This window comes from Pteropus medius, unplaced genomic scaffold (genome assembly GCF_902729225.1).
Source record: "Pteropus medius unplaced genomic scaffold, Ma_sr-lr_union100, whole genome shotgun sequence".
Classification (NCBI taxonomy): domain Eukaryota; kingdom Metazoa; phylum Chordata; class Mammalia; order Chiroptera; family Pteropodidae; genus Pteropus; species Pteropus medius.
Genome location: NW_024350325.1, coordinates 9,892,339 through 9,917,531, shown reverse-complemented (window position 1 = coordinate 9,917,531; position 25,193 = coordinate 9,892,339). Strand labels below are relative to the sequence as shown.

General features: G+C 32.0%; 1 protein-coding gene and 1 non-coding gene across 3 annotated transcripts in view; both read left to right on the top strand.

The window, feature by feature from the left end:
• INTS6 (integrator complex subunit 6) overlaps positions 1-25,193 on the top strand; it is an 82,987-nt gene that overhangs the window by 7,234 nt on the left and 50,560 nt on the right. Inside the window, exon 4 of one of the 2 annotated variants that reach the window (XM_039839408.1) lies at positions 12,500-12,589. In XM_039839408.1, the coding sequence (XP_039695342.1) occupies positions 12,500-12,589 (90 nt within the window). Of the gene's footprint in view, positions 1-12,499; positions 12,590-21,040; positions 21,260-25,193 lie in introns of those variants that run through there. The other variant, XM_039839409.1, reaches the window with a different exon arrangement.
• On the top strand, positions 4,689-4,856 carry LOC120583920 (U1 spliceosomal RNA). Its single transcript, XR_005647894.1, has one exon. It is a non-coding gene; the product is annotated as a U1 spliceosomal RNA (small nuclear RNA).

Below are 25,193 nucleotides of genomic sequence, written 5' to 3'. Positions count from 1 at the left end.
TGTTACTGGCAGATAGGGGATTCTATGGTCAGACTTACTTAAATGTTTTTCTCCATCTTTATTTGTGTAAAACAAAAGCAATGGTCAGGAATGTGAAAATTGGAATCCCAGTCTTGACCTTAATATATTACATTACTATGTGACATTGGGCAGTCACTTTACCTCCCTGTGCTGCTGCTTCGTGTTCCAAATTGCCAATAATGAAGCCATTGCACCCTTATTACAGAATCAATGAGAGGTTTAAATGGGATAGTATATTAAAATGCACTTTAAAATTAAGTGCTTGCTCAGTAAGACACAAAGCATATTTTTCATCAATAAATTAGTTTATTTACCTCTAGTTTTTTATTTTCCAGCTTTAAATTTGAAATTACAATTATAAAAATCTATATTTAACTATGCAAATCTGTATTTAAAGCTGGTTTTTATTACATGCTTTTAAGTCTGTTAGCATATTAAGTATATATTTTTTCTTGAGCTTTATATTACTTCCTCGGGAATCAGTGTGAAAAGTAAAATACTATAACTTGGCCAAGGTTTTTTTAATGGCAATTGATAATGCATGAGATAAGTACAGAGATGGTGTTTTAAAAAAATTTAAATGAAAACAATGTGAATAGTTCAGCAGGTAAGTCAGAAAGTCATTGTTTTGCAGGAATGCAAGTTAGAAAAGGAACCCTTAAGAGACAAAGCACATGCTTTAGGAATCTTTGAAATAGGCAGCTCCCCCTAGTGTGTTTAAGATGAGATTTACACAAGTTCGATTTGCAAGGAAGTTTTGAGGTGCACATCTCTTGGATAAATTAAGGGATATTTTAATCAAAAGGTTTGATCTCAAACTAAGCATTAATTTTAATGGTGTAAGGAAACATTTCAAGACCCAGATTTTATTTGAAACACTGGTTATAGTTTTTCATCATATTTAACACTGAGTCTCTGTTTTCTAAAAAATCAAAAACTACCTTCTCATCTTTCAAAAGAAAATGAAAAGGAATATTCTAAAGACATCATTACATTCTTAATTAGAAATTATTGGGAAGAAATAAGTATAGAAGGCAAAAACAATAGATTCTACTTGAAAGAATTCTATTTTTGCTTTGTGCATGAGGGTAGCAGTAATTATGTATTAAACTGTACAACTGAAAAAAGGTCAGGGACAAATCTAATATTTGAATGAAAGAATTCCACTTATTAAGTATTTTGAGTTTGTTTAAGGTCATTTGTGGTCAGAATTAGCTAAAAGGACAGTTTAACCATGTTTATGTTATGGATTTCTTCAAAGATTGCACAGTATTTTATAACTTGAAATTTTCTCAAATATTTAAATTATTTTTAGCCATCATTATTCTTTATCCTAATTTATAATCTACAAATAAAATCATCTTGGTAAGCTTTTTTTTTGGAGGGGCGGTGGTCAATGCTCATGCAAACCAGCCATGGTTTTTTCATTTAAAAAATTTTCCTTATATAACCATAATTTTTGTTTAGCCTTATCGTTAATCTGTTTAGCATGGTCAGCAGGCCATAAGCAAAAGTGTGTGTGTGTGTTTTGGTTTTAGGTTCTTTATTTTCTGATCCTTCATTTTCCTACCAACCTTTATATTGAGCTATAACTTAATATACAAATCCTAGGTTTGAAGCTTAGTGAATTTTTATATACACTCTTGAAAAAAAAGTTGAACTTTTGCATCTACTGACAACTGTTCATTGGACTTTCTATAAGTATTTCTTATGATTATTGTTTCTTGGGATGTTAGAAGTTTACTCCATCTTCCTCATTTTATAGATGGATAAAGTAAGGTCCGGAGAAGTTGAAATGCTTAATTTCTTCACATTTATGAAATATTTTAAAAGATTGCAATTGGTTATGGAACAATTCTGCAGATTTTATTAGTAATTTATATATTAAAAGGTACATAACCAGTAGATCTGAGTCTCTCAGGAGTATATCTATAATTTTCTAATGACATATGCATTCTATCAGTTCCTCTGAAAATCAGGCATTTCATTTTGTCAATGTGTTATAGTCTTTTTTGTACCACCCTATTAAAACACTGTTAGATTCAGGTGGATTTCCTCCCCACTCCCTTGTTTGGAAAAAACTAATGTGATGGGTGGGATAGTTCACAGGAATTTTTTACCATTACTGTTTTAAGGCCTAGATACTAATATATATATGTATTTAATGTCACTTTTTGATTTTGTATTTCATAGTTAATTATATTTCTGATGTAGTTAATATAGAGCTATTCACCTAGTCAGTTAATTAGTAAATTTTTCTAATGTAGTATGCCAGCCAGTATTAGTGCTATAATTAACTTCTTACCTGGTCAGTTTTGTGATTAGTTAACAAGCATGTTTTTTCTCACATAAGATAATTTTGAAAATCTCTATTCATTGTGTTTTAAGATTCAGAAAAACCTGCTTGGCTCTATGAGTTCCCATTCTACCCATGAGTTCCTGGCAAGTCAGATAACCTCTCAGCCTATTTCCCCATTAGGAAAATGGGATGAAAGGATCTATCTTGCAGGATTATGGTGACGATTTAGTGATGTACAGCATAATTTATTGTAACACATGCATTACCGTTTTTGTGACTCCTTTTAGTTTAATTTTAAAAACTGAAATTATGGGTACATAGAGTATTTTATTCAGCTTTTTTTCAGAACAAGCAGTGGTGATACGGAAAGAACTGCTTTATTGGAACTGGCTGTGCCTGGCTCTGCCACTTACTATTTTGTGTTGTATTGACAAATTCCTTAACCTCACTGAATTTCAAATCACTCACATACAAAATGATAATATCAATCTTGAAAAATTGTATAAGAATTAGAAATAATATTTGTGAATTATTTAACAAAGTGCCTGCTTGGTACATGGTAGGAACTTAGATGATGATAATCTTCCCCAGTAATATGGTAAACATTTGACAGCGTAAAGCTTTCTAATCTGAAACCTTTGAAAAAACACAATAAAAGTTGTTTCATAATTCAACATATGTCCATTATGAGAAGCTGGAATTAGCCATTCAGTAGTTCCAGCTAAAGTAAAATTTCTTACCATAGGAAGCACAATGGTTTTTGGTTTTGAATTGAAGCTCTATAGATTGTTCCAGAAATACTTTCCCGTTGGTGTTACAAAAGTCTTTTCCTCCAAATCTGTTTCTTGTTCACAGTTTTATAACAGCGAATACTTATAAGTTTTTGATTTTCAGAGCAAGAAAGATTTAAGCTTCTTTGAGGAAATTTAGATCTGAGTTCATTTCTAGGGCTTTGTTAACAGTATATTTTAGAATTCAAGTTGGTGATGGTTGGAGAAGGGGTGAAAGGAGGATGTTTTTGTCTGGAAGAAAGGTCAAATATAAAATGTATGATCCGTTTTATTGATTGTAATGTAGACGTACTATGGGGAAGAAAATATAAGATAAGCCTAGAAAGAATTTTTTTATGTAACGGTATTTCTTTTTTAGAGCATAAGTGATTTGAAACTTGATTATTAGTATATTAAGAGATAGCTGCAAGTAAAAAGTATTTTACTTTAATTAAGAGGATTAGTAGTAACCCGAGGACAAATTAATATCAGCTTGGTGATGTCTTACCACTGCTAGTCTCTATGTACTCTTGCCTTTTTCATCTGTGCCTTCAAAAAGTATGACATTCTAACATTTTTTATCCATTAGTTTTGCCTAGATCAGTTAGGGGACTCATGGTGAAGGTCTTTGGAAGGATTAAATCATCAAAAATTTATTATAGAGATAAAAACAGTTCTGAATAAGAAAAAGTAATTGTAGCATTAGCTATTAGGTTATGTAATTTGTAACTAGTAAATGACGAGATTGATTCTGGCCTGTTAAAGGAATACTTTCCTTTGTTTTAAAGCTGTTAAACCTAATTAGATATTAGGAAACATCAACAAAGTTCTGCGTATTCTAGTGTTTAAAACTGGAACTGTCCAGTTTTTCCGAAAGGATTAAAAACAATAGATGATGATGATAATTATTTTATTATTTTTATTTTATTATTATATTTTATTATGGTGACATTGATTAACGAAATCCAGTAAGTTTCAGATGTACAATTCAACAGTAAGGCATATATATGTTGCATTGTATGTTTACTGCCCAGAGTTAGATTTCTTTCTGTTACCACGTTTGACCCCTTTTGCCCCATCTACCTCCCTCATCTCCCCATACATCTGGTGACCATTAGTCAATTTTTATTATTTGACAGTAGATTATTTTTAATTACTGGAATTGAAGATTATTGAGTATGCAGTGTTCTGTGAAAGATAGGCTGCAAAAAAACCACACGTTGATGTTACAAAGCTTACATCAAAGAAAATGACAAGGTGTAGTATATCTGGATTATCAGGAATAAGCAAATTGATGTCTGGCCTCTGGTAATGCCTTTGTTCTGATAGTTCCTGATCATTTATGTACTTTGGCAGGTAATAACTAATGTAAAAATTGGAATTTTTGTTGTGCAGTTTTAGTTGTCAATCCCATTTCTCAAAACCAGTAAGTTAGAAAAATCAAGAAATTTCCTGCAGAGAATTGAGCCTAAGTCAGTCAGTAGAGAGAGTAAAAGGTCTTTATATCTAAATTTTATTGTTAACCCAGGATGGATAATATCTAATCCCAAACAAGATTAATATATTGAATGTAAGTCCTAAGGTATAAAAATCATCTTATACTTAACTGGCAGGGGAGAGACATACCATGATCACGAAGGTGATTTTCCCAGGGCGAGGCTTATCCATTGCACTCTGAATATGCTGACCTCTGCGATTTCCCCAAATGTGGGAAACTTGGCTGCATAATTTGTGATAGTGGGGGACTGCATTCGCACTCTCCTCTGGCTTTTTTGGGTTCGAATGTTAGATCGTTTCTACTGCAAATAAAGCAGTAGTAGTAAAAAAAAAAAAGTCATCTTGTCATATTCTTAGAGCTTCCATTTTAGTGAACTATATATAGCAGCAGTCTAAAACATGTAACAGTCTGCAGTTATCCATATGTGACATCTGCTTTTTCTTGAGGTTCATTTCTAAGGTATGACCTTGGTGGATTTGTATGTATAGGTAATAAGGCTTATAAAAATTTATAAAAAGTAAACCAAAATGTGCGTTTAGTGTTTTGTTATCCCAAAATGTCATTTACTTTGAGAATTTAAAATTGGAATCTAGCAAGAATGAATTTATAGAAACTCTTTACTCAAGTATATATACCTATGTAATGGATTTGGAGAAGTTTAAATATTTCCTAAGAAATTCTTACTGAAATTGGACCATCTAGAAAATGAAAAACCATATTTTTTACAAAATGAGAGCTCTTAACACTAATCTTAAATTATTCAATGAAATTATTTTCAGCTTGGCCTTCAGCTGTAACATATGGAAAACAATAGACTGTCAGTTTTTCCAAGTGCTTATGATTTTTTCCCTTTATTAAATTGAATGCTTTATTGCTAACTTTACTAATATGGAGCATTTACTAGGCAGTTACCTCTTCATTTTCAGTTGTAGTCCTGAAGATAACTTATGTAGAACGCTATGGTTGAATTCCTTCTTTTTTTGTAGGACCGCTGTTGGTCTGTGAATGATTCTTTGAAACCATATTCATAGTGTGGATGTTTTTAGAAGGAAGTAACCATAATGGTTAAAGATATGATTTAACCAGACTTTTGCAAAGGTAATATCTATAGATTTGGTGGCAATCAACAACCCAAATTGATAATTAATCTCAATAGGATAGGCAGATCTGTGTGATTTATTGTGATCACATTTTCAATTTTTATCGCTACGTAACTTCACTTGTCTTTGGAAATATCTTTTCATCTTGGCTTTTGTTTTTATTTATTTTTTAACTTTCTGCCGTGTTTCTAACATGTTTATTATTATACGCTTTGCTGGAATAATTTTCCCCCAAATTATTCTTATCCTGTCCATTTGATATATTGTATATGTTGGGCTTTTTTTAATATATAGAATGTTAGTATTTCTTAAGTAAAATTGTATTTCTGATACCCGCATTCCTCATTTTATGCTGGTATAAACACTGTTTGACTGCTACTCCTTTTTAAATATTGCCCAAACCAATTATTTATTTGTTAAAGTAATCTTATTCAAACTTTACACTCTAGTTCAAATGTAACACTCAAATTCCATGAAATTATTCAGTATTTAATGTCAGAGATGTAGAATTTATATTACTGCCCTTTGATGCAGTAATACTTAACCTTATCATTTATTGAGTTTCCTTAACATTAATTTGTTTCACACAATCAATTTTCCAGTCAGTATTTCTTGCATCATTACTATTTGGTTAATTATTTAAATCAAATTTTAAGATATTGTTCCTTAGTCATTATATTAAAATGAATATATGGATTCCTCCTGCTTTTGCTTGTCTTAATTTTCCATCTGCTTTTAATGCATGTTTTTAGCATATGGAATTATATGGTTAGGTAAAGGAACTGTACTGGTATGCAATTGTATAATGGGATTACTTGAAACTAAAAATATATTTCTTTTAATGTGGAATTTTAACATGTTTTTCTGTAGTCATAGACCTTAATGTATTCTAAAATACTAGGTTTTTATGCACTAGCAGGTTTTTAAAGTTTTATTTTTGGATACTAAGCACATTTTAATTTTGAAGAGTACTTGTTTTGAATATGTAATAGATGCCATGGTTAAAAAGTTCAGGCATTATAGAAAGTTGTATAGGTGCTCACTCCGGTTCTTCAGAGGCAACCATGGTTAGTTAATCAGTTTGTAAGGTATCCTTCAGAGATCTGTTGTGTATAGCCAAAGGTATTACTTTAGAATTTTTCCATCACAAGTCTCATGCCATACCACTTGAGATGTTAACTATAAAAGTAATAATCTTGCTGAATTCTAAAACAAACATAAAACTTGTAATTTTGGCCTTGAAATATTGATTTAAATGTATACCTGCCAGGCCTGTATTGACTTAAATAGTATTATTATTATTTTTTGTTTAGAATGTGTAATCAACCTGTTATATAGTCATCTCTGTAACATAATGAACCTCCTCACTCTTTGAAAAAAATAGCTAAACAGTATTAATGACAACAAATTATTGAAGGAAATAGAATTAGCACCTCAAAACTGATTCCATAGATCTTATTAAGTATATAAATATTAGTACAGGTAGTAAGCAGATATTAAAAAAATTCTGGTTGTGTTATGTAGATGTCCAGAGTTTAAGCAGTACTGAACTAAAGAATGTTATTTATTCTACTTGGGTCGTGTTGCAAAATATGTATTAAAAGATTCTTTTCTCAGTTCTATGTAATTATAATGGTGTTTATTATTATCAGTATTATGACTAATAAGTCTCTGGGTGAATTGTATCCTAAGATGCTTTTCTTTTAGAAATAAGTTTAAAGTAGAAAACTATTATGTTTAATATTAATGTTTCTATATTTAATATTTTCTTTATAGAACCTGAATTTTGACAAATGATGTAGGGAAGTGTCAGAAAAAGTTTCTAAATGAATATGAGATGGTTTGTCAGATTTTATAGAATTATTGTTAATCCCTTTATTATATCTAGTAATAGAGGAAAATAAAAGGGTAGATAATGTAGGCTTCATTTCAGATTTTCAGTATATAGATTCTACAAAGATACAAATAAAGAGAACTTAAAGATCTAGTCTAGCAACTTAACTGTTAAAAAATTTTTAATAACAGTCCTACTTAGTACTTGTCTGGTATGTGCATGAGAACCTTTAGTGGTATAGTATGTATTTTTGAAGGGATCTCTTTCCATTTTGTTGCTGTTATTGAAAAGGAAGTTTCACATGGCAGAAGGCACAGGCTATTTCTGAAAGTTTTTGATATTTCTGCTAGGTGTTATACTTTTAACCCAGATGTATGAGACATATACATTTTAACATCTCTTTTTGTTGATTTCTATGAGTCACAGCTTTCCTGGCATATAGTAAAATAGCTAGACAATAATAGGTGTGTGTTAGCTGAAGATGCTGTCACAGGAGAGCTGACGTTTGGTGCACATTTTTCTCTCAATAAGCTGACGGCATAAGAAAAGTGTAGCAGACACAAGTAACTTGGCTATCCTTATGAGATTGTTCGAAGGACTGGAGACATGGTGGTGCATGGTGGCACTGAAAGAAAACTTGAGCCCTTTGGTCTTCCAGTAGAGTAGCCACTAAAAGTTTTCGAAATGCTCAGGACTGCCTTTTTTTTTGCTTCAGAAGGTAATAGCTAAGATCTGTTTAAGGGTATGGTAAAATTCCTGTGCCCTTTCTCCCACTACATTTTAAATTTTGGGATAAAAATTGAAAATTCTGATTCTGAGAACCAGGCTAGTTTGTATTTGGAGAGAAATTAGTCATATTTCTACTCACCTTAGTTATATACTTTAAATTTTCTTATTGGTATCTTATGCCTTAGTTGAATTAACACCATGATATTTTTAAATTATTGAGAAATTAAATGAAAATGTTTCCTATATAAAATCTCTTTTACCTGAGGCTTTTGACCAATATTTAAATCAGATTTTCTAAATGACAGGATTCCCATTAGCAAATAGCTCTAGAGGTAGAATATTATATTTTGCAGTATATTTTCTGGCATCATGACTAGATTGCTTTGCCAAGAACCACTGCTTTCAGAGGGAAGCATCTTAAAATTCTGCTAATGGCAAAAGCAAACTTTTAGTCCCTCTACTGGTTGCCTTTGTCGTAGCAGAGCTTATTAATTTATTTTTTGAGATGTTACAACTAATATAAAAGCTGTTTATAACTATGATTAAGGTGAATTTTGAAGTAAATTCTAACATGGGCTCTTCCCCATTTGAGTGACTTCCTGAACATACTTAAGAATAAAAATACAAAATAGTTACTCTTAAAAATAAAGATTTCAGAATATCTCAAATAGGTGAAATGAAGATGGTCATATTTTACTTTACTTTTTTCTACCTTTGATCTTTATCTGAATTTTCCAAAATTTAAAGCCTTTAAAGAAAATATTTTTTTGTATTTGTATATATACTCTCTGAAAGTTGGCTGAAGTTACATAGTTTTCAAAAGTAAACTGCTAAATATCACGTTACATTTCAGTGTGTTTTTGTTGGGAGAAGGTATATTGATTTATATATAGAAGAATTGATAGTGCTTGCTTTGTTAGCACATGTACTAAAAGAATTGATGGGTAAGAAATCACAGCAACAGGAAGCCAAGTAAAGAGTCTTAACTGTAGTTAAATTTTGCTGAAGATAGAATATATTATGAAAACCAAACAGATTGTAACACTGTTCATTGTTGAATGAATGTAGCATAATCTAGGTTGGTGTAGAATTGTATGGAGAATTAGCTGCTACCAACAGGACCTTTGTAAGTGCTGCAGAAAGACCATGTGATTAGGAGTTGGAATAAGGTTTTGGCTTTGCCAGTTAACAACTGGGTGGCTTTGAGTTATATCAGGTTTTTAGGACCAAATGAGATAACATAAGTTATTGTCATTAGCAAGTACCTGGTTATTATACTAATCTCATGCATAGCCTCTGTGGGGAGAGTATTATGTATATAAGACTCTAGTAAAGGTTTCAACTAGAGGTTTTGTTTTGTTGTCAAGGAAAAAAGTAACTTTGTTTTTAGTGTTTGAATTTAGCTTAAATTTTAATAACTTAAAGACTTTTTGCTAAGTTTGAGTACATTTTCACTTGATTTTTAGACATTCTGGTTATATTTTTTAGAAAGTGTATTAAGTTTTGGATTGAGATCTATAAAATTCTTAATACACCATAGATCATTGTTTATTAATTGTAAATATGACCAATTCTCTGGGCTCTGGAGGATAATTCTTAAAGTGCTTATACAGGAATAAGAATGGATGGATGTGAAAGTTTTGGTCAGAAAATATGACTTTGACTTAGGTTAAAATGGTACAGAGACACTACTGCAAGTATTTGGTCCATGCTATTATGGTGGCTTTAAGAGATTTGCTGATATGTTTTTGAAAGGCAGCAAGTCAACCAAAGTAGTTTTAACTTAAGGGTGGAATCAAGATACTGTGTTTTGAAGACATTAGGATATCTTGGTTTTCTTTATCTCTCTTTGCCAATTTTTGAGCTGAAATGTGTTTGTAGAGACCAGAAGAGGAGAGTTATATGTATTCATGGGTACATATGTTTATTATGTATGAGAGTAGAGTTTTATATTATGCATCTAACACAGTGCTACCCATATGTTTATTATGTATGAGAGTAGAGTTTTATATTATGCATCTAACACAGTGCTTGATGTATGTATGGTGGCCACTCAGTAAATGTTTGAATGACAAATGTGAATGTGAATGGACCGTGGATGGCTGGACAGATATAGAAGGGAGGTAGTATACCCCTGTAACCTAGTAAATTTATGAACTGTTTTGTGTTACATTTTGGAAGCATTCATTTATATTGAGGTAAAGGTAACATAACTATATTTTTGAAGCGTATTGAAGTTTGATTTTAAATGGTTCTGTGAATGTGGGCAGGCCGTAATCAGTGAATCAATGATGTTTAAGTGCTCAGTGCTTAAATATTTTGTGCTTGTGGCTGAGGAAGAAACATGACACGATCCTTGCCTTTATTGTATTGAAACACATGAAACAGCAGCAAGTAATACAAGATGATGTATTTTTTAAAAATTGTAGTAAAGAGAACAAAATTTACCATCTTAACCATTTTAAGTGTAGATAGAGTTCAGTAATGGTAAATACATTAACATTGTTGTGTAAAGTGTTATAAATTAAAAATAATTTATTAAGGAGAGAAAGGATAAAGGCTCTAGGGAAGTGGTTTTCAAAATATACTCTATGAAGCCACTTCAGTTTTATTTGGAGAAATATTCTATTTATCTATATTTTAATTTATTTAATTAAGATTTGCTATTAGATTTTAGAGAGGGAGACGGATGTAATTATTCAAGGCCAGAATAATAGAGAATGTTTCATGGAAAAAGACGATGACTTAAACTGGGCCTTAATGATTAGGAATTGTAGGGGTTGTGGACAGGGAAAAGGGAAGTATTCTACTTGAGGGAACCAGTTAAAATTCAGAGATGAGAATGAACATTCCCTGTTTCTAGATCCGTGAGAAGACCTGCATCATTAGAATTTATTATTTATGTTAGGGGTGAAAAATGTAAGAAGCAATATAATATTTACAAAAAATGTGATGTTTATCATGAATGTTGTAGAGGAAGAAGAGAAGGTGTAAATTCATGTTTTTTTTCCACTGCAAGATTTCTATAACATTTGAATGCTACTGTGCATTCAAAATCTTCTAGAGGTTATATCCGATGTTTTGTTCTGTTTGACCAGAGGAAACTTTCTCCATCTGGAACCATTGTTACTTGGACATGTTTGAAAAATGTATATGCTACTTAAAGGTTATGTGACTTGATTAAGAAATTTAATTTACTAGATACTCCCTCCCACACACACACTTTATGACGATTAGGTTGTAATCACAATTACTATATGAAAAAGTATAAATTCACTTAATTTGCATCTTATCAAGATCTTAAAGTGATTCATATGCACATTAGAATCTGTCATATACATTCTGCATCATATTCAATACTTCATTCTGTCATTTCTTGAACACTGTTAGTAGCAGAGAATTTGTTACCTTTGATTTAAAATACAGGGTTTACCCTCTTGGAATGTTTATCCTTTGGTCATAGTTTTATACAGAATGTGCTTAATATCTCACATGAGAGCCATTTATATGTAAAGAAAAGCATATGTTTATCTGAGTCCCTCAGAAGATATGTCACCTAGAATTGATCACATTGTTCATAGAGTGACTTGGCCAGAGATTTGAATGAAAGTTATTTCACCTTACGTATAAGAGCATTTGAGAGCTCTTTGCCGCTGTGTTCCATTGTCTGTGTTATTGTTGTCTTTGTACACCTTTCCTTGAGCAATTTCTTTAACCCATACTTCTTAATTTTAATTTTTCATATTGGACTATTTTGCTAAGCTCAGAGTAGCCCTACTATTTACATGGAACCAGCTCTTAGAACCCCTAGTCATTTGGTTAGATATTTGATTGCAGGCACAGATGTTCACCTGTTTTTTTGCCTGCCTTTTGAAGAAGTTTCTCTGTAAACATTGTCTATATTTTAATTTGTAATATCTAAATATGTCAAATTATTAGAATTGAATTATGGAGTCCCTTTTAAATGAAATACTTTTAGTTACATAAATATAAATGCTTACTGTAAAAATTAAAACAATCTAGGAAAAAGTGAAAAATAAACCTTTTTCTCTACCTATTTCTACTCCTTTAAAGTTATTCTCTATGTTTCCTTCTAAACTTTTTTTTTTAATGTACAAAGGTATACTCTATATAAAATGATAACAAGAATGGAGTGATTTATACATTATTCTAAGAATTGACTTTTTACTTAGAAAAATTAAGGTAATGTCTAGACCTTAATATGATCAATGTGTTTTTCAACTTTAGGGAAGAAACCCCTTTTTCTTGGAGCCAGCAATAATTATTACAATTACTGATGGGAGCAAATTGACTACTACCAGTGGAGTCCAGGATGAGGTAAGTTATGTTTATGCATGGTTATGCAAATGCAGTTGAAAAATATTTTTATACTCATTGTCAAATATTGAACACCTTAAATAGGTTCTCTCTTTGATAATTTGATGCAATCGAGTCATCTGTCTTCTAGGACTCACCTACTTTCTCTGTTGTTTATAGCAATGGTCTCCAAATTTTCTTGATTAAGAATCTCTGTAAAAAAATTTGAGCCTACCCCCGCCCCATTTATATGTGTATTTTTGAATTTATGTGAGGGCGATAGTATCAGTTCATACAGTAAATTTATTGAAATTAATTTTTATTTTTAGATTAAAACATGGAGACAACATTCCAATAATTTCTTTCCATATTTCAGTGTATTATCATGTATACTCCACTGCGGACACTCTTAGACTAGAGTATAACAAAGCCATGAGGAGGTTAAGACTAGGAAAAATGAAGGTTTTGGGACATTTTTATTCTAAGTCAAATATAGTATAATAATTTACAGCTAACCTCACCAATTCTCTACCAGCATGCATTAATACAGAGTTGGTTGTGTGTGGTATGACAGGGTGAATACAATAGAATTATTTTAACTTTAAATTGTTTTTATTATAATATTTGAACTGTTCTAGAACTATTATCCTAAAAATATGTTGATATAGAAAGGAGATTGTTTAGACTACTTTCTTTACTGTTTGCATTTGCTTTAGAATCTTAACTTTAGTTTTCACTGTATTTATAAAGGTTTTGATTAAGTAGTAGAGTATAGTTAAGTTTAGTAATTTTTAGAAATACTTTTCATTTGTGTGACATTGTGAAATGCATTTTGGACATGGAGTCAGGACATGTGGATTCTAGTCTTTGTTCAACTACTTTCTGGCGTTGAACTTTGTACCTAACATCTCTAAATCTCTATCCTTGTCTGTGAAATAAAGATGATAATTCTTGCCTTACCTCATAGGATTGTTGGAAGAATGTATGTGAAAGTGCTAGGTAGGCTGTAAAGAACAGAATATGTTATTGTGCCATGAAGCACTGGAACCAGAAAGAACTGTGATTGCCTGCTAGGAGGGAAGAGAGCCAGAGTTGTTTTGTTTGAGCAGTTAATATTATAGGGAATTTAGGCTTCAATTCATGGAGATAGAGCTGAAAAATTTAGGTAGATTAAAATTCATAATTAAGTAATGTATAGTGTATGCATAATTAGTAGCCTTGGAATGCTTCATAGCTGACTTTTATGGGTTTTGGGGCTTTCTTGAACTTAGTCACATGTATGATGTCCTACCATTATCAGGAACAGGTAGACATTGCTCATATACATCAATGGGCAATAGAAGTGTTGCTTAACTTTAAATTTGAAACTCTCAAATTGATTTTTCCCGCTTTACGTTTCTTTTGAAAATTTGGGAAAGATTGAGGTATTAATAATCGGATCAGAAATATGATTATAGAACTCATAACAATTAACTTCTTCAGTTATATTTTGTGTAAGTTAGAAGTCTTTTGATGGTTTGTTTCATTTCATTTTATCCTTTATAATTTTGATTTGTAGTTGTGATGACTGAAAAAAGTATTTCTGTTTTTTATTGTAAAACATTCCACGTGTGAGATTATCCATTCAAGGTGTTCTGTCTTAACTGCCTTTGTAGACTTGTCCTTGTTTCCATATATCTAGATCTGTTTTGTTTGTAATGTCTGTTTTATTGGATCTCCTTTAGCTTTTAAAATACCTTGAAATATACATGGATATTGGAATTGCGCACTTTTCTTCCTAGGTTTTTGGGAAGGATATTATAGAAACGAGACTATGTGCTTACAGTAGCCTAAAACTACCTTGCTAGTAGGTTGGGAAGATTTTCCTGTGGGAAAATCTTAATTCTCATATATGTTTTACAGTATTTAGCATAGTACTGAGAACAGAACTTACATTTAAAAAAATATTGATTATAGACACTGTTGTATTGAGTCTCGTAGTAATCAAATCAAAATTATTACCACTTCTTATCTGAGGCAGAAGGTTAGTTTATTTTAAAGTAAAGGTTTATTTTGGTTATGTAGTTGAAACATAGGTCTATGAGTTGTTCTGGTTTTCAAGTTTAGGACTAATGTCTTTGATCAAATGCATGTTTGGTTCTTAATGTCCCAATAAGACTCATGTTGTGGGGAAGAGAGAGAGTATATCTCTTATGTGCGTATTGTCCAAGCTTAAGTTTTGCTAAAATGTTGTGATATATCAGTCTGTTCTAGCTCACATAATTAAATTATGAGATTTATTTTAAGAAGCCTTTCAGTTCATAAAAGTCATAAAGATGCTTTTTTTTGTTTTGTTCTTTTGTGTATGTATGTGTGTGCACATGCATGCTACATATGATCTATAATGTAATTACTACTAAGGAATAACAAATAGAATTTCGCCTTTATGTCTCTTTTACTTCAGATCTCTTAATCTTTGCTTTTGGCAAAACTTGATTCTTTTTAGATTTATTGAATGAGTGAATGTGTTAGTAATTTTCACATTAGATGTGTGTGTATATGTGATTCTTGACTGTAGCTGCTAGTGATATGACCTGTTACTATTTACACAGTTATGTATATCACTGGTATAATATCTTTTGCTCCAGAGTTATATTATCTCACAAGGTATATCTGTTCTGTTAGTGCTATTTTTCAGGAATAAGTGTTCTTGCTACTTTAAAACCATCCTTATGGCATATGAGGAAGCATACAGCTCATCTAGTTTATTTCTTTTATAAATGAGGAAATTGAGATCCAGGGAGGCAAATGCCCACCGGACCAGTGGTTTCCCCCAGTGCATCTACTGCCTCTCTAATTCTGTGTTTTGTGTTCTTAAAATTTATCTTCTGTTTACCTGTTTTCCTGTTTGTCTTCCTCAGCTTTCTATGCAGTTGTGTCATAGGTATTATGTTTTTATTCACTCCATGTACCGTGAATGACTATTATGACCAGGGCATTTCTAGGCCATGAGGATAACCAAGATAAATAGGGTGGATTTCCAGTTCTCAAGTTCACAATCTTATGAGGGAAATCACTTACTAAATAGTTTGGTAAAATAGAGATACGTACTAAGTGTATGGGAACATTGAAGAGGAAAGGTTACTGTTACCTATCTTGTGCAAGTGTCAAGTCCTGTGTGAATTTTTATAGTCATTTAAATTTGATTAAATTCAAAGATCTTGTGGATGGTTTGGTAGAGGATGTGGCTTGTAGTTTATATCTGTGATGTTTATGAAGAAGACTAGTATAAAGTTATTTTGAGCCTAAAAGTAGTTAATGGGAAAATTTGATGCCACATTGCCTCTGACCTGGCTAAATTCATACTGGCCAGAATGACCCAATTTCCTATAACTCGTTTGTTAAAATAATTTAAGGGTACTATTTCCTCTGTGACAGCTCATCACTTGGAGATGTGTTAGGAGTTAGAAGAGTAGTAGTTTGTTTTGTAATACGTACAAAAATCTTGAGCTGTATGTGATAATTTTACCTTAATTCATAATTGTAATTATCTTTTTTTGGCCTCATTTAATAAAGTCCAGACCAATGTCTGAAATATCATGAGTGTTTCTGGTGTGCTATTTTTGATAACGCTTTAGGACTTTTGTAACCATTTGTATTGGAAAAGTATGTGTATATTTTTTTTGCCTCTTTTAAAATGGAGGTATTTGATAAAACTGGTTGTTAGCAATATTTTCATTTAGGAAGAGTAAGTTAGATGGGACTTTGAATTCTGATACACAAGAAAACTAGATTGTTTACTGCCATACTAGTAATCTTTGATGTTGATAAGCATACTTGTGGCCAAATATTCATAGTACCATTCATCATGCTATATTACCAATATATCAGATGTTTTGGTAGAATCACCATATCATAATTAGAGTTATTGAAAGAGTTTTTTCCTGGTTTTTATTCCTGCAATGGTCTTCTCTGGTAATGTTTTGCAATGGAAAAATATTCTGTACTGTGATTCCAGGAACACGTGGCTAACGATATCGCTCAACAAAGTAGCCAGAAGAAATCTTGCCAGTACCTTCTTGGTGATGAATGACATTCTAGGAAAGTGTAGCAGTTATTTTTCTCTTCCTTGAAAGTGCTAATAGTAGTATTATCTTTCAAATATTGAGATTTTTATATGCTGAAGAATCTTTCTGCATCTCTATCAATTGCCTTGGAGGCTAACATTTTAGAGAAGATATTTGCAGTCAAATAAACTGTTGGCCTTTGACATTAAAAGTTTTGCCTTTAATGAGCTTTCCCAGCTTTTTAAGACAGACAAAGACAATTACTTTTATAACCTCTTAGCAGGTGTTCAGAGAGGGCCAGTGCTTTTAGGAAAAAAAAAGTGTCCAAGCAGTCTCATTTATATGTTTAAGTGGCTGTAGAATTGGGGTGTTATCTTTTCATCTAAATTCTCAAAAGTTGATGCAGAAGTCCCATTGGTCTTTGAGATGTTGATTGATATTAGTGATTTTTCTGGATCATTCTGGGCAATGTAAATGGTTTTAGCTTTCATAAGGATAATCTGATCTATAATCAAGGATAATTAAGACCTATAAGTATAGTTTGTATTTAACACTTCATGATCTGTACGATTAAAAAACAATCCAGAATTTATTAATCTTTCTAATATCTGAAATAGTGAAAGAAACCACATTTGTCTTTGCCTGTATAAAATGTTTTTATTCACTTAAATCTCTAAAAATATGTGCCAGAAGCTGTCAAACTCTTTAAATTGTGTCATTTAAAACTTAAAATACATATTTAAAATAGTCATTTTTTTCCCCTAGTATACTTAGAATTTTGGAGTACTCTTTTTTCTTTTTCAAAAAGACCACTAAGGAATCTTGAGGCATATCACTGTAGTATGATAGAATGTATCAAACAGATCTGTGTGTAAGTGCATTTGAGTTTTCATGTTTATTTCTTAGTAGTGGTGCCTTTCATATTGATATTACTAGGGGCTCAATAGCAATATCAAGATTAGTTCCTTAACTGGTTTCTGATTCAAATGTTCTAAACATATGTACAGCATTACTGTATATGTTAGTTTCTATCACTGCAACTTTCCAATAATTTGTTGGATACAGATTTTTTGTATTTTGTTTTCTTTTTTTTTTTACCCACATTTTTGACTCACTTCTCTCAGTCTCTGGAATTTTAACTTCTGGTGTGCTATAGAAATGTATACATTATGTATGCAAAATGTAATAATGTATGCAATTATTAGCATATAGAAAATGTATGTAATAAAAATGCACAATTAAAAGGAATTGATGAAATATTTCAATTTAATACCTGTAGTGAATTTTCAACAATTCACATTTGTAATACTTTTATTGAATATATCTTTTTTCAAGGTCATGTGTAAAGAAAATCTCTGAAGGATTGCCTGTAGATAGACACTACAGTAGAATAATTAAAAAGAAATGCTGGCTGATTATTCTTTATTGAAGCTATATAGCTATAATAACTAATATACTATCTAGAAATCTGTGGTATGATATATCAAAATAATTTTTATTCAGAGGGCGAAGCAACTTTTATCCAGCATTTGTTAGGTCGTCAGAACCAATAAGCAATAAGAGACACTGCACATGTAAGGAAGATTTCTCATAGAGACATTTCTATTACTCTTGCTGATTCTGGCTCTTCCATATATAAATTAAACTACTGTGATATTTAGAACAGTAATTTCCAAATGGCTACATCATAAGCACCTAGGGTGTTTTATAAAATACACATGCCTCAGCTTTAATTTGGGAAATTTTGTTTTAGTTGATCTGGGTAAGGAACTGAACTGGGGATCTGTATTTTTGGAAGTGTCCCAGTTGATTTTGATGCACAGATTTGGAAATCATAGTTTTAGACATAGTTTTAGAACATAGTATACCTACAAATATATATATATTTTAAAAACAACAAAAAATACATGTGAAAATGAATAACTTTAATAAAACAAGTTAAAACTGTTTTTGATTTACAAAGCCAGCAAAATACTTTGTTTAAGATAAAAATTCTTGATCTTTAGAATTATTAAACTCAGGATTGTGTTTCTAAGGGAAATGGAATAGGTCTTCTGTGAATATTTTTTATTGTGTTAGATGTGGTTTAGAATCAGTTATTAGATAGCCTTGAAATATTAACTTCTGTGCCGACTGCAGTCAATCTAGTTACTGTTTATGGTTTGCTGTATTGAGGAAGACTCTTAGACTCTGAGATGGGATAGAGGAAGAAAGGATAAGAAAAAGGGAATAATTAATTCGTATTATCTGTCACATCTGCTATCCATGGCTTAGGAGTTTTTGTCCAAAGGACAACATAATATTATTCTGTTATCTTTCTTATGCTTTAATTCCTGGTTCAATGTCCATAACTAGCATTATTTAAAAAATATATGTATGTATATACTTGATCCAGATGAGGAAAGTTTATAAAGAATTGATGGTAGTTACACTTAATTTTTGCTTTCTGAAGAGTTGCTGCTTAAATACCCTTCCATAATAAATTCTTCTGATTTTGAATTTTTAAAGACTATTTTAGGTTAGTTCGGCAATAATTTTCTTGCAGTGCGTAGTAACCGGTTGTGTATAGGAATAGTGACATACCATACATTTAGTACTCCTGTGTTCTGGGTCCTAGAAATGCAAAGGTGGAATTAAGCAAGGCTCTTGCCCTTAGAAAACATATTATCTGAAGATATGCAAGTAAATAAGCATTTGTAATATATTGAGGTAAATCTCATGGTATAAATAAACAGAAGGTTCTGAGAGAACATAGAGGAGCTAAGTTTTGAAGGATGAGTAAGGAAATGAGCCATGACATTTCATGAAGAGGAAACAGTACGCCAAAGTATGAAGGCACGAAAACAGTTTATTGGGCAACTATAGAATACATGAGTGGTGTGTGGAAATAGGAGTGGATTCTTGAAATGTAGGAAGAGGTCAGATGATAACCACCCCAAGGAGACTGGACATGTGATTCTGTTAACATTTATAAGGAAGGAGGTATTGAAGATGTTAAGCAGGTGAATCACATGATCAAATTTGAATTTTAATAAGCTTATTCTGTCAGCAAGGTGAAAGAAAATAGATTGAAGATGGTAAACTGGGAAGAATTCACAAACTACATGCAACAATTCAGGAAAAACATGGGGCATGGTAAAACTAAGCCAAGTGCTGGATAGGAAGGCAGAAATCTGAAATTTGGTAGGCATGCTAGGGAGGTCTTCAAAGACAATAAGGTAGGAGAAAAAAGCAGTGATTTATAGGGGTTTTGAACCCAAGGTCTAGGCTTGGACTGCAGAGGTTCTGTGAATTCCCTGAAATCTTATCCAGATGTTGCCCATCTATGTATATGCACATTTTTCTCAGGGGCAGGTTTATAGCTTTAATCATATTCTCAAACAAGAAAAACAACAAAAATGACAGTATTTTGAGGTTTCCAACTTGGGAATCTCTGTGGGTATTGGTAGTGTTAATTGACTAGGGCTATTGGATAAGTAGTAGTAGAAAGGAATATAAAATAACTATTTGAAAAAGTATCTATCTTTAGGGTACAAATGTTTTAAGGAGTTGTGAGCCAACTTTTAAAACAATAACCTCAAAGATTTTTCTTGCCTTTTAACATTATGTCTTAGGAAAAGTATTTTGTATTTAAAAACAAATAAGTGGAGTTTATTTCTGGATTTCAATAGTTAGAATTTATTTTGAAGCAGATTAAATCAGCTTTAGTTACCTTATTATTTATTTATCAGATCTTTTATGTTTTTGAATTTAAGACCATAGTGATGTGAACATTTAAAATTGCTTATTTCAAACAAGCGTGAACATTGAAATTCAGAATGCTAGGACAAAGGCATTGTGTATGGAGTGGGTACACCTTGTATTAGTGTCTAGTCAGTTAAAGAGGATGCAAGCTTAATTCCTTCTGTTTATCAGTGTGTAATTAAGAATCGTAGTAAGTTGGCTTTAACTGCATTGGCAGTTTTCTTCCAAATAAACTGAGTTAAAGTCAGCCTGTAGGTGTATTTCGTGCCTCTCTAAATCACATTACAATATGAGAGCGTGAAAAAGTTGAGTACTTGGTCCCTGATGAGGCACACTCACATAAACCTTAGGCTGCAAGTCGTTTATAAATACCTTCATTATACTTAATTAGCTGTATTCCATAAATAGTTATTTTATGTAATTTCCACTTTCAGTTGTGCTTTTCAGATGTAATACAATAAATTTAAAATTTTTTAGATTTGTATGGTGGAAATAAACTTTGCAGTGACTGGAACAATATTGAAACTATAATCTTTATATCAAGGCAAGGCTACATTTTGATCTAGACAAGGCTATTTTGGTATATTTTTCCCCACGCTCTGTCTTTTCAGGTTGAATTACTGATTTTTCCCCCCTTGTTTTGTTTGTTGTGGTTTTGATGTTTTTTTTCCTTTCAGCTAAAGGAGCAGCCCAGTGGTTTTCAAGAAGTGCCAAAGTGCACTGACTGTCTCATGATGACTGGTGCCTCAGGGAGGGTCATGATTCCTGGATACAGGATCGACCTGATCCTGGATGTCACTTCAAGCAGTCAGATCGTGGGGAAAAGCCTTGTCTAATGGCTAGCCTTCCTCAAAAGTCTGATGCTAGTCATCTCAGAAGGCCTCAGAAAAAAGCCTTAAAGGTGAGCAGAGTAGAGTGTAGTTCTCTCTGGGGGCTGTGACTATTTGTTGGAGAATATGATTCAACATAGAATGATATCCCTAACCTGACAGATAAACAGGTTCAATTGGTAAATTAACTTTAGTTTCTAAACTTGTTATGATGATCAGACCCCAATTTTTGAATTATTAGAAACTGCCCTCCTAACTTTAAGATCTATAAAGGGAGGAATTCGGTATTTCCTGGGTCCTTCAGAACCTGAGGTCAGTATCTGTTGTCTTAAAGGGAAACATTCTGCTATGATAGGTAAGAAACACTTTGGTTACAAAATCACATTATGTTGTTAAGTATAGATGAATTAAAAAAATTAGCTAGTCAGGTATTTTCTTTATTTATGTAGTTATTATATATCTATTATATATCAGGCAATTGGGCTTCAGGATTTGGAAAGACATTTAAATTTGATTTATAATTTCTTTATAAAACAGCCATCTTTGTAGCAGTTTTTGATTTACATAGATCATATTTTATTCCATTCAACTTGAAGAATATTAGTATTGCCTGCATCTTTTAAATAACATTTTCAGCCCCTTGAAAAGATTCTTTAGAGATGTTTTGAGCATTTTGGTTTGGAAAATGTTTAAGTCTAGGCCTCTTTCTCTGTGCTTGAAGCACTTACAGAACCCATTTGTTCTTAAAATTATTGCTAAATTTTCAAACTCTAAAACCTGTCCTAAGACTTATTAGGGTTTTTTTTTTTTTAATTGAGTCACATATTATTATTTTAGAAAAATTTTGTTAGAAATAATAATATGGGCATGCACCATCCCCAGTGTATGTACATTTTGACCTTTAGGAATTATAACTGTCACTGCTCTATTAATATTAGAAAACATGCAAAAATAGAAATTGAAAAAGATGAGGTGAAAAAACTTATGCAGAGGAAGTTCTCATAGTTTTTTCCCCTACACTATGCAGGATGATATGTTATACCTGGATTGGCAAACTTCTTTTAAAGGGCTATATAGTAAATATTTTAGTTTTTAGCCTATATGGGTTGTTGGAACTACTGAGTTCCATTGTAAGGTGAAAACAGTCATAGACAATACTTGAAATGAATGAATGTGGCTGTCTTCAATAAAATTTTATTTGCCAAAACAAGCTGTGGACTAGATTTGCTGGTGGGCCATAGTTTGCTGATCTCTGGAGTATACCCTATTTTGTAGACCACTGCCCTAGACTGCGAAATTGTGGTATACTACTTCTGTTAGATTCTTTTCACCGTAAGTTTTAGAGTGCAGTTGATCTTCCTTAATGAAGTGAGCATAAAGAATACTAGAAGTCAGAATGTATTCAGTTTAATTGAACAAATACTTATGGAACACGAGTGATTCAGACATAAAGTTAGGTGCTGAGATCATGAGTTTGTAAGAGATAGGTAAACAGTTACAGCATGACATAACTGCTGAGAAAGTGAGGTTGGCACTGGGAAATGATGTCTCAACTTGGACTTTGAAAGATTAATTCAAGTTTGTGAAGTAGATGGGTGTAAAGGCATAAAAGTGACAGAAGAGAGCATGGAAGAACCTCATTTCTGATAGTTGGCAGACTGTTCAAGAAAGAAGCGGCAGGACATGAGACTGGAGAGATTGGCATGGCCCATCATGTATGCTCTGCCAAAGAACTTGGACTTTGCCTTATAGGTTGACAGTAACCATTGAAGAGAGATTAGTAGAGGAAACAGTGATCAGATTGGGATTTTAGAAAGATAGTGGCAGTAGTGTGGAATATACAAGGAGTAGATATTTTTGACAACTAATTTTTTTCACCCCCTTATAAAAGAGGACATAATTGTAGGTCATGTAATAAAGACATCAAGAAATTTGGAATATTATTTAGCAGAATGAACTACTGATATGCTGCAACATGGATGGATCTCCAGAACATTATGCTAGGTGAACTAGATATCATGTATTACATGATTCTATTTTTTATGGAATGTCCATAAAGTAGATTAGTGGTTGCCTGGGGGTGCACTGGGAGCTGGCTGCAAATGGGCAGGAGAGATTCTAAAACTGGATGGTGGTGATGGTTGTACAACTTTAAATTTACTAAAAATAATTGGGCATTTTTTAACTGGGTAAATTTTATGGTAGATAATTATTCCTCAGTAAAGTTGTTAAAAAATTAAAAAGACCTCACTTTTGAAATGTCTTGGAGTAAACTTCGTTAAAGAAATTATTTCCATATTGCTAATTGCAAAGTAATTGCTCTTCTGAACATATATCAATCTTAAACTACTAGAACCCCCAAAAAGCATTTTTTTAAACTTAAAGGGTGTATACGTTGTAACTATAAAGTGTAACTGTAGGAACTACCAACTAAAATCAGATTGTTACTAAAATTTATAAAATTCACTTTGACTTTCTTAATTTTCCTTTACTTATTAAATACCATGAGAACTCTAAATGCTTATATTGGGTAATATTAAAAAATGAGAAATAGGCTAAGGAAATTTACTTAATTTTTTTTCAAGGAAATAATTGCTAAAGAAAACCTGAAGTATGATAATTTTAAATTTATAAATTGTTTCCTTATAATCTTAAGTCATAGAAAATGAATAAAAAGAATACAAAACAACTGGAAAGTGGTTAGTTTCACTCAAATAAATATTTATTGAGGGCCTACTATGCACTAGGTACTTTCTTACTGTTACTTTCTGTTATTCCTAGATGCTGAAATAATTTGAGGTTGAGCATAATCATTAAAATATGTGTTAAACTTAATTGTATTACTTTTTATTGTTTACAAGGTAATTTCACAACTCAATTCCCAATTCTGTGAGAGTAAGGAAAATTAAGCTTAGTATAGACAATTCCTAAGTTAAGAGGCAGAGCTGAGACTTGACCATTGATTTCTTTTTATTTTGAATCTGTTGCTCTCTAGATTATAGTGTGGGATTGAAAAAAAAAGTACAGTACTGCATAAGGATAGTCATATAGATCACTGGATAAAATTGAGAGTCCAGATAAAATTGAGAGGCCAGAAACAAAACCCATACATTTATGGTCAATCGATTTTCAGCAATGGAGCCAACATAGTAATGGGGAAAGAAAAATCTTTTCAACAAATGGTACTGGACAACTCAGTAGCCACTTAGAAGAGAGTGAAGTTGGACTCTTACCTGACACCATATACAAAAATGAAATAAAAATGGGTGTGCAACCTAAATGTGAGAGTTAAAACTCTTGGAAGAAAAAACAGACATAGATATTTATGACCTTGGATTGGGCAGTGGTTTCTTAGACATGACACCCAAAGCACAAGCAAAGAGAAATTAGATAAATTTGACTTCACCAAAATTAAAAATATTTGTGCTTCAAAGGATACTATCAAGAAAAGACAGTAACAGAATGGGAGAAAATATTTACAGATCATTTATCTGATAAGGTCCCAGTATCCAGAATATACAAAGAACTATTAAAATAAAAAGACAACCCAATTAAAAAGTGGGCAAAGGATTGAAAAGATATTTCTCCAAAGAAGACAAACAAATGGCCAATAAGTACATTAAAAGATGTTCACCATCATTAGTCATTAAGGAAATGCAACTCCAAGCCTTAATGAGAGAGCACTTCACACCTATAATGACGGTAATAAAAAAGATAGATAATAACAAATGTTGAGAGTGTAGAGAAACCGGAACCCTCATAGATTGCTGATGGGAATGTAAAGTGATACAGCTGCTATGGAAAATAGTTTGGCATTTTCTCAAGAAGTTAAACAGTTAACCTGTGGCCCCCAAAGAAATGAAACATGTCCACATAAAATGTCATAGCAGCATTATTCATAATAATTAAAGGTAGAAACAGCTCAGTGTCCATCAGCTGTTGGATAAACAAACTGTCATATCCATACAATAGAATATTATTTAGCGTTATAATGAAATGAGATCT